This window comes from Balaenoptera acutorostrata, chromosome 12, assembly GCF_949987535.1.
Source record: "Balaenoptera acutorostrata chromosome 12, mBalAcu1.1, whole genome shotgun sequence".
NCBI classification, from domain to species: domain Eukaryota; kingdom Metazoa; phylum Chordata; class Mammalia; order Artiodactyla; family Balaenopteridae; genus Balaenoptera; species Balaenoptera acutorostrata.
Window position 1 is genome coordinate 74406378 of NC_080075.1, and position 10383 is coordinate 74416760.

Here is a 10383-nt window from a genome sequence, read left to right on the forward strand (position 1 = left end):
CATTAGATGGGCTGGTCTGCAACGGGAGGTCTGCAGGCTTTGTATATGTGCGAAGTACAGGCCTCCTGGGCTTCTGTGCTCTTTTTTCTGGGTTGTGGGAAGTGCCTTGTCCTCTGGGCTTTGCCTCCTCCGGAGGAACTGGATGGAAGCATTCCCGAAGTCGGGTGCTTGGCCTGGAAAGTCTTTAGAGCAAACAAGAGAAGGAGTGGAACTCTAAACGGGACCTTGCTGAAGCCTCCTTGTCCATGGAGCTAACGGCCAGCGACGTTATGTGGTTGGGGGAAGACAAGGCAGCGCAGGAAGTCTTCTTGGGGCGGAGACAAGAGCAGGGAGGTGGAGCTGGCGAGTAAGTCCTGCCTGAGCACTTGTTCTAGAATCCACCTCCTTTGATTGGGGCTGAGAAGTATGGAGTTGACAGGGTCCTGCTCTTCAGGTAGAGAAGAGGGAGGAGGACCACAGACCTGGGTACCGGTGCTCCTGACGGCCTGGGAGCGGGCAGAGTTGCTCGGCCCATCTCCCCCTAGGAATTCTGCCCTGAGTCCCAGGGCCCCGCCGACCGAGGCGTTCACTCAGCTCTCTCCCCCCGACCCACCCGGCATCGCCATCTGCTCTGACTGCCCTCAGGTACGAGGAGAGACCTCCGCAATGACCTGCTGGTGGCCGCTGACTCCATCACCAGCACCATGTCATCCCTGGTGAAGGAGCTCCACTCAGGTGACGCCCACAGCGCCTGCCCAGCCTCCCACCTCCCCCTCCGCGCCCTCCTCGCTGCCTCACTGCGTGGTAAAGCGTCTCCCTCATTTCACCACGCAGTCTTCTTGCCTTCCAGGGATGCGCTGGATGCCTTCATCCTGGGAGCCTCTCTCCCACACGTGATCACATAGAGATAATCACACGTTTAGGTTCCTCTTAAGAGTATGCCCTATGGAGCAAACACAATTCCGACTGTAAAGAAATTCAGCTCAGTTAGGCCCCTTCCTCACTTGATTTGTCTTCCATCTGTGCTTCCTCCACAGCTGCTCTTCCCTTAGGCCCGCTCAGCTGTCTCGCTCCAGAACTTTCCTGGACGACTGGAACCGCGTCAGCTGCAAAAGCTTCTGGACTTCCTCCCGGCTGCCTTTCTGCTCTCTCCTATCTGATTTGGTTTTGAAACCCTATTCTCTCTTTTTGTCCATGACGAGGCTCTGATTTCACTGGAAGTTCATGACCTGAGTCTGTTGCTTCCTTCGTTCCTCATGTTCAGTCTTATCTATGACTTCTTTCTCAGTGTCTGTCTCTTAGCTATTTCAGTGATTTTCCAGAGACCCTTACCTCATGGCATATTTCCCCTTACATAATACCCAGGAAGGAGAGAAGAAATAGAAGGCCATTCCCATATCAGCATGTCTTCAAGAATCCCCATGATTACATCAGTTTTGAAGCCGCCAGATATTTTGCTAATCTTTCTTATGGTGGTCAGATTCCCGTGTTATATATTAAACAAACAGATTCCCTTCCTAAGTGCTGTGGGTCACTCATACAGATGGCCCTCTTTTGTGTCTTTCCACCTAATGTAATGCTTTTGGATACCTTGAACTAGCTTAACAAGGTTATTGAATAAAAATATAAAGCAGGTTTTCCGTGAGCTATTCAGACACATGTACTTATTCAAACACAATACATTGAAATCATCTGTGCATGCGCTTAGGGAAGGCGAGCCTGTGTACTCCTTCAGACCTTTGTAGGAGAAAGCATATGCCTTTAGTGTTGTCATGGGACCAGGCCAAGGTCTGGCCCACGGCTTCGCTCTCAGATCTGCTGTTTTCATTTAGAAGAGAATAAGTGTGTGGCCTGTGTTGGTTTTTTCAGTACAGTTAAGATGCCAGTTCTCCTGTTCAGGCAGCATTACAGTAACACTGTCTCCATTCTGGTACCATTTCTCAATCCCTTTTAGAAGCACTGTTCCCCTCCACACACACATAAACAGAAGAGATGACCACCTTTGAGATGACCTCATGGGTGCTTAGAAAGTCCCTTCCCTAATATAGCTCCCCACAGATGCCAGAAATCCCACTTCTGGAGGGAATTTCTTAGGGGATTTCAGGCCATGGAAATTAACCACACTCATGCCTCATGGCCACGTATTAGGGTTTGTGCAAAATGAGTGGTTCATGAGCTCATCACACTAGTTTGGGAGGTAACTAGACATCATTAAACACAAAGCACATAGAGACCAAACAGCTTCATAATAAGTAAGGGTATGGGGATACTCAGCAATCTTTCCTAGTAAGAAAGGATAGTTTTAACAAAACCATGTAATGTATTTGAAAGGTACCTTAGAGATCACATTGTCCACTCCCCTTACTTTAGAAATGCAGTGAGTGATTATCAGAAAAGAGATTTGCCTAAAGTTACACAGCTTGAAGGGGCAAAGCTGGTCCTAGAGCTTAGGTCTGAACATTAAGCCGATGCTCTTACCACCATACTGTCCTTATCCCCACACAGGACAAGGGCTCATGTCTGCAATCCCACAAGGGCCCCTTTCACTGATGCTCCACTCTCCCAAGCCCTGAAGTCCCCGGTAGATGTGGATGGACTAGGCCCACACATGGCACAGTATCTCTGTCAAACACAGAGGTAAACTCCCTTTACGTGCAAGGCTGCCAGTTTCTCAGTGAGTGGAAGAGCCCAACACCAACATGTTTTTTTGTGTGTTTTTTAAAAATTTTTTTCATTTATTTTTTTGGCTGCGTTGGGTCTTCATTGCTGCGTGCAGGCTTTCTCTAGCTGCAGCGAGCGGGGGCTACTCTTTGATGCAGTGCGCGGGCTTCTCATGGTGGTGGCTTCTCTTGTTGCAGAGTACGGGTTCTAGGCACGCAGGCTTCAGTAGTTGCTGTGCGTGGGCTCTAGGGCGGGCGGGCTTCGGTAGTTGCAGCATGCGGGCTTAGTAGTTGTGGCTCGCAGGCTCTAGAGCACAGGCTCAGTAGTTGTGGCGCACGGGCTTAGTTGCTCCGCAGCATGTGGGATCTTTGTGGACCAGGGCTCGAACCCACGTCCCCTGCATTGGCAGGCAGATTCTTAACCACTGCGTCCTCAGGAAGTCCCCAACCTGTTTTTACCATCACTGTTGAGATTTTCATGAGGATGAGATTGGGTGCTCAAATTATCTTCCATGTATTCTGTACAGCGTGGGCATACTGTTTATATCCATAGCTTGCCCTTCTCATCTTTTCTGAAATCTTTTCACAAATGATGGACTCTTAGAGTTGGAAAGGATCTTGGAAGTCATTTCATCCAGCTTGCTGCCTGATACAAAAGTTCTCTGTTTGAATATTTCCAGCGAGTTCGTTCATGACCAGCTCTCCTCACTGGGAAGTTCTTCCTTATCAGGGAGCCAAAATCTTCCTTTCTACAGCGAATTGATCCTCATTCCACCCTCTAAAGCCACCCAGAGTGAGCTCAGTCCCTCCTCTCATGTTAGCCTTTCCAGTATTTGGTGGTACATCACGTGGCTCTCCCGCAGCCTCTCCTCTTCAGGCAGCCGTTCACAGTTCCTTCAGCCATTCCTCACGTGACGTGGGTTTCACTTGGCCATCCCGTGTGCCCAAGTGTTGCAAGGCCCTGGTTCAAAGTGAGTTTCCAGGGCTGAGAACGTCTCCACATTGCAAGGGGTCTTCCCCCTGCTCCCCGCTCCGCCCCCAGCACAGTGAGCTCTGCCACCTCCCTGAACAGGCCCCAGGGAAAGTAACCTTAGATGGCATTAGCTTTTTTCCACACAGCCACTTTGCACTGTTCAGTCATTTTAAGTTTGTCATCAGCTAAAACCCGTTTTTTGTTTGTTTGTTTTGGTTTTTTTTAACGGAAGCCAGTGTTCATCTAGGTATTCCCTGCTGTACACTTTTATGGTTGTTTTCTTGAACCTGAATGCAAGGTATTAGCCATATACCTAGTAGATATCATCACCTTAGAGAAGCCAGCAATAGAGCCAGAAGCTGGGTGGGTGACATCAGACTGCACTGCTTCTCTGGGCTCAGGGCTTATGGGGACATGGTGCTGGGGCATGGACCACACAGGGTGCAGACTAGGTGATTTCAGCACCCTTGGAGGCCTGAAGCCATGAGCTTTTAGCTAGGGTTTCATCCCAAGCCTCCTAAGCTACTCATTTCTCCCTCCTCCTATGCTTCTACTGTGCTGAAGGGTCACTGGCCTCCTTGGACTTGTTTTCACAGCAGGGGAAGGTGCAGAGGAAGAAGAAGAGAAGATGCAGAATGGGAAAGACAGAGGTAAAGGCAGCTCCACAGGACCCCTAGTCTGAATGGGAGCCAGAGCCCTAGCCCCTGAACGAAATCCCTCTCTCCCTTTTGTTTCTGCCTTCCTTCCTGCTGCCACCTTTCCCCAAAGCTTTCAGACCCCCACGGATCCTTCTCCCTACTTTTCCCAACTGACCATCAAGTTTTTCCCTAGAAGTGGTTGTGTCAGTGGATCAACAAAAGCTTCCTGATTTCCTGACACTATGATAGATGGATGGGATACAGGAAGTAGACACAAGTAAAACACCAAACGTGACCCCTTGCCTCAAGGAGTTTATAATATAGTTAGGAGAGCAAAATTAAGATATGCAAAATAAATAGGAGATAAAAGGAAGTGGCAGGAAAAGTTAGTCATCGAACTTTGAGTGTATGATTATAAGTACAAGAAGAGTTTCTGAAAAGGCAGAGATAATTGTGGACAGAATAGCCAAATGGTTTTGTGGCTTCTCGGAGGAATTAAAAGCAATAGAGAAAGGTATCAGCACGGGACAGTAATGCTTCCTCATTTTATTGTATATAAAACCTTCTTAATAACTTATGTTCAAAAGAGCTGTGCTAAATGACTTCCATGTATAACCTCATTCAGTCCTCAACAACCTGGTGAGATATGTAATATAATGATATCCTCATTTTACCAATGAGGAAATAGGCTCAGAGAAATTTAGATCAACTAGCTATTAAGTGGTAAAGATTGGATTTGAACTAGGTATTTCTCACTCCAAACTTCATGCTCTTAATCTTCATGTTTCTATGTTACCCTGAACAGATAACACAATTCTCTTTGGACATTTGAGAGTTAGCTGTTATTTCTGTGGTGTATTAATATGTCCAGTTGCTGGATTCCTTCAAAATATAAGCTCCACAGGGTAGAGACTTCGGTCTGTTTTGTTCAGGTTGTATCCCCAGTGCCTAGAACAGTGCCTGGCATGTAGTGAGATGTCAGTAGATCCATAAACGTAAGGAAATAAGCAGGGCGGTGTGCAGGAGAGCACTTTGTCAGGGGGAGAGGTGGGCGGCTGCCCTGAGGGGGCTGTGGAGCGTGCGACAGAGCCGGCCCAGCTCTCTCGGGTCCCTGTTGGGTGCTCTGCACGTAACACGCTCTTCCTGTTTGATTCCACGGCGCCATGAGGAAAGGATTCTAGACAGGGCTCAGGGTGGTTAAACAACGTAAGGCAGTAAGTGGCAGAGCCTGGACTCAGCCCAGGTGTCTCTAACGCCAGAGCCCATGCTTTAGTCTGAGCAGACCGCGAGACCACGTGAAGGGAGAGAAGTCTTAAGGAAGGGTGGAAAGAAGTGGATACGGGAAAGGAAATTGTGATGGGAAAGGGGGAGCATCTTGGGAGGGGGGTGTCCAGAGCTTTTACCCATAGTGGCTGGTGTGGATAAGAGGTGAGGTCTTTGGAGTTTGTCAGCAAGGACACTGGAATTGCCAAGGAAGAAACGGGGAGAAGAAAAACATACTCCAGGTGCTGAAATCATCGAGTGAGTCAGAGCGAGGCCTGGGAGAAAGTGGACGATAGCTATGATGAATTGCTGAGAATGATGTATTTGGCATGGCCGTCAAAAGGTCAGCAGTAGAGGGCAGCGGTGTTTGAAACATCTAGAAATGCGGCAAAGAAATGGAGAGAAGACTGACTTCCGCATACCGATGGGGGACTAGGAAGAAGGCAGGAGGGTTGTAGTGCAAGAGGTGAAGAGAAGAAGAGACACACAGAGATAGATTTACGCTTATGTAAACACATGCTACAAACACATGCATGCACGCACACACAGTCCAACCAGATCCCGGCATTCATGTGGAATGTTCTTGGCTGAAGACATAACAGCTGCTTCTTTGGCCTCTCTTCCCTTATACCCCCCTCCCTTCCCAATAGCTTTTCCCATGGCCTTTCCTCAGTCTGCCCCACTCCCCCGAAGCACACAGAGGACTGTGCCTTGACCACTTGGGCCTTGCCCTGACCACAGACTCTAGCCTTAGACCTGGTTCAAGTCTGGATGTAGGCTCTGTCTCACACATGGACTGGGTATGGTTTCCCTTGTCTGGTACCTGGTACCCTCAGGGGCCCTCTGTCTTGGCACCTGTGTTGCCCTGTCAACATCTCTTCTTTCTTTGCACCTCTTGCTTTGTATGTCTATGTGAAATCTTTTCATGAGAATGCCTGAATTTCTGTTTCTGTGGCTTTTAGGTGTCATTCCCAAGGGGAAGAGTATTAAGAGTTGGGGTGAGAGATGGGTAGGGTTTAAAAAGGATGTTTGACTCTCAACATTGTATAGGTCCTAGGATGTGTCCCTATAGCCAACGTGTGGCTGTTATGTGGGTATAGTTCTAAAACCAAGTGTTTTTATGGATGGACCTTCTGATTCTCCACTGTGATCTAGGCGTGAGCTTTTACTATAGACTGAGGTAGCAGTAACTACTGTCACCTAGGCATTAGAGGGCAATTAAGTATCAACCAGAAAGAACGATTTGCTTCTTTGGGGTTGAAATCATGCTGACATAATACAAACACAACTGGGTCAGCACCCTGTCAGGCATAGTCTGCTCAGCGCAAAAACTGTGAGAGCCAAATGGGCACTTTTGAAGAACTCACGACCCAGCCAGACTCCCCAACCACATTCACCTCTACCTCGGCCTCTCCCTGCCTACCCTGGCTGCCTGTCTGGTGGCCCCCTGGGGAATGCTTCTGCTCCGCTGGGTTCCCACTTTGCATCCCCTCACCTTGAGGGGTCAGTACTTGTAGCCAAGACTATATAGATGAAACGCAGGCTAACATAACTTCCCCCATATTACTTCAGAGCCCTAAATTCGTCTCAGCTACTCCACGGCCTCATTTTCTGTCCCTGTGTCCTTCAGAATCACCTCTCCCAGAACCTGCCCCCACGGTGTTGGGAGCTATAAATCCAGTTTGCACACTTAACGCTAGTACGTGTCTGGTAGACTGACAGCAGTGGTCCTTGGTGAGAATAGATACAGGCTTTTGAGGGTCCAGGCAATGGTTCAAGATTTCAGGGTGAACAAGAGTATGATTTAGTATCCCAAGCAGATACGTCTGCAGGAAGGAACTACTGCTCCTATCATAGTTTAAACCATTTTCACCTTGTTCACTTTCAGAACCACACGGACTGTGCCCCCTGATGTAACTGCTCCCTAGGTTTAAGGTAGATTCCTTTCTATTTTAGTATTATTGTCTTTCTCCTCCTGAGAGGCACTTGTTTCCATGGCCCTATTAGGTCAGTTGCAGTTGCTGGTTGTAGGTTGGGTGACTCCCCTCTGTTTTCATACCTGGTCGGGCAAGGTCAACCTACGAGGAGCAAAAGGGGAGAGGCAAGCCCAGGAGCCCATGGGTCAGGGAGGCCCCAGGAGAACATCCGGGTGGCGAAGAGACCCCGACTGTGACCTCAGTATGTCGTTTGTGTCTGTGCTGCACAGGTTAGCGGAGGAGCCGGGACAGAGAGGAAGCGCGGGTGAGTACGGTGCTCTCTGCCCGCCCCACGGCCCCTTTCCCTCCGCCCTTTCCCTCTGCCCTCTCCCTCCGCCCTTTCCCTCCGCCCTCTCCCTCCTCCCTTTCCCTCTGCCCTTTCCCTCCGCCCTTTCCTCTCTCACACTTCCCAAGCCAGAGCCACCCCAACACGTGAGAGCCAAGTTGGGGTTTCCTTTACGAGCCCAGCTGCTCCTCTTCTCTGCTCAGCCCCGCCAGCATACCGGCTGGGCCGTCCTGCACTGCTGCGGGCCTGGGCCTCAGGCAGGCCTTGGTGTCACCTGTGTTGGGATGCAGGTGGCACACCAGACGCTGCTGGCTGAAACCGGCTCTGGGAGCGGGCGTCAGAGGTCACTCCCGGGGCTGCCGCTGCCTCCTTGCTCCTGATTTCCCCCAGCCACTATCACTTCTCTCTGGGGGTCCACACCACAGCCAGCGCGGGGTCACGCTGACTCTGCAAAGCCGACCAAGTCGTTTCCCGTGATGCCTGGCCAAGCTGCACCTTCTCACTTCCTAAAACAAATTGATAGAAGTACAGATTTCCTCACAGGCAAATGCCCATTGCCTTTAGGAATTAGTCTTTCATACTTTTCCATCTCAGGACCTTAACTTTTATCTAGTTCCAGTTCCAAGGTATTGCAGTTTCGGGACATGCGCTGCACACTGAAAGGAAGGGACGAAAATAATTGGACAACTAATCTGTTCAAGAGAAGGGTTCTTTCAAGGATAGATGCCTTTGGTGCAGCCTTGAGATTTCTCTTTATTTTTCAGTCTTTTCTTCCCTCCCCTCCCCCACCTCTTGTGTTTAAAAGTTAGGCCATCTTCCTCAGTTACAGATCTTCCAGGCAGAAAAGCCAGGGCTGCAGCCCATGATCCAGAAAAGGAACTTTCCCAGGCCCTTCTCAGCAGTCTTATCCTGGAGCAGCCTCCGGGCTTTTCCTGACACCCCCGCCTTCCCCCTGTCTGCACCAACCCGTTGGTTCTGTCCTGCTCGCACTCCAGGACCTGCTGTCTCTGAGCCTCCACTGACTCAGGGATCGTGCAAGCTAAAGATGGGCAGTGCGAGCTGCGGAAATTCTCTCGGTGCCCTGGAAATCACGGACCCTCCAAGGCTGGGGCGGGCTTCTCCCTGAACTCACTGCGCATGCAGACGAGGCCCTTCCTGACAGCAGGCCTTGGCTGCCGCAGCCATGAGGCAGTCAGGAGCTGACTTGCCCTCGGGGAGCCTGTCAGAGCCCCTCTCCTCAGGGCACACAGGAACTGGGGGACGAGGAAAGGCGTGTCTGCCACCTGTCCCACCCCTCTTCATGCACATGAGGAGACTAAGGCCCACCACCCAGGAGCTTGGTGCCAGAACTGGAATCGGAGCTGGATCCTCTGCTCCTAGTGCTGTCCTCTGACCCCAGGAGGAATACTGAGAAACTCACCACTAGTGGAGAGTCAAATGAAAAGCCTGCACACTCAGGTGGACCCTTAAGTTCTGCTCTCTTCGGGCATGAGGCTAGGGCTTTCTTCCCTTCCACTCAGTGCTTCTCAGCACATCTCTGACCTCTTTGCCCTTCTCAGTCACAATTCTTCTTCCCATGAAACCACTACATTCCAAACCTTGCACTGCGAACACAGTTCTTTCCTGGAAACATTTCCTGACCCTGTGACCTAAGCAAGGACTCCAAAGACTAGAGATACCCCCAGAAAAGAGAATGCGCCCTTCCCTAAAAGGGGGTGTGAGCACTGTCGCTCTTGGCACGTCCCGAGTTGAAAGGTAAGCGTCCCAGCAGCGCCATCCCTGCACATTGTCTTGTCCCCAGCAGATGTTAGCAGCCTTTGCTCGGAGACCCTCGGCGGTGCCCGGGAGTCACAGTGCGTCTGTCCTGCACAGGCACAGGGGACGTGGAGTGAGCTGGCACCAACGCGAGCAAGGAGAGGTGTTCCCCCAGAGGCGCATTCCTGTCCATCTTTCCACCGCTCACCTGGACCAGGCTTGCAGGCTGCCAGACGTCACCACCCGCTGGGCGAGGGGAGCCCAGACGGTGGGAAGTGGGAGGGACTGCTGGTGCTGCCTCGGGCACACCCCCCCACCTCGCCCAGTCCTGCATGAACTAGCATTTTCATCACTCCCCTCCGGGCATGGTCTCATCTCTGCAACAGGAATTTACTGGAGGTTGAAAAGAGAAAAGAAACAGCACGAATCTCCTGTGTGTGTGTGACCTGGTGGAGTTCTTGCTGGCGTCTCGCCAGCACTTGGGGTGCTCCCCAGGATGGGGGCACAAGTTTCCGCCTGACCTTTGCCCTTTAAAAACCAACAGGTTTTCTTCCCTCTATCATGCAAAGACAGCTTCAGGCCCTGCTCAGTTCTACCAACATTCACACCCTGGCCACTGTGCTAAAAATAGCCTCCTTCCTTTCTCACTGCTTAGGCTTCCGCCCTGTTTGATGCCGCTGCGCTGCAGCCCAGGCGGGAAGCGGGAGCAGGGAGAGAGCTCTACACTGCAGCCCCAACAAGTCCTCCTCCTTCCCCTCCTTCTCCTCCTCCTTCCCCTCCCTCCCCTCCCTCCCCTCCCTCTCCCCCTCCTTCCCTCTCCTCCTCCTTCCCCTCCCTCCCCTCCCTCTCCCCC

General features: G+C 51.0%; 1 protein-coding gene across 23 annotated transcripts in view; it reads left to right on the forward strand.

Annotated features, from left to right (window-relative positions):
• The window catches only part of DTNB (dystrobrevin beta), a 255206-nt gene extending 245244 nt beyond the window's left edge, over positions 1-9962 (forward strand). For 4 of the 23 annotated variants that reach the window (XR_009009898.1, XR_009009900.1, XR_009009902.1 and 1 more), the window contains 5 exons: positions 625-714; positions 4209-4262; positions 7402-7448; positions 7720-7754; positions 9648-9962. Coding sequence is in view for 14 of the 23 variants with exons in the window: in XM_057558171.1 (XP_057414154.1) it covers positions 625-714; positions 1017-1150 (224 nt within the window). In the remaining 9 variants the exon portion in view is untranslated. The other 19 variants (XM_057558171.1, XM_057558178.1, XM_057558170.1 and 16 more) reach the window with 14 other exon arrangements.
• Positions 9963-10383: the final 421 nt, after the last annotated feature.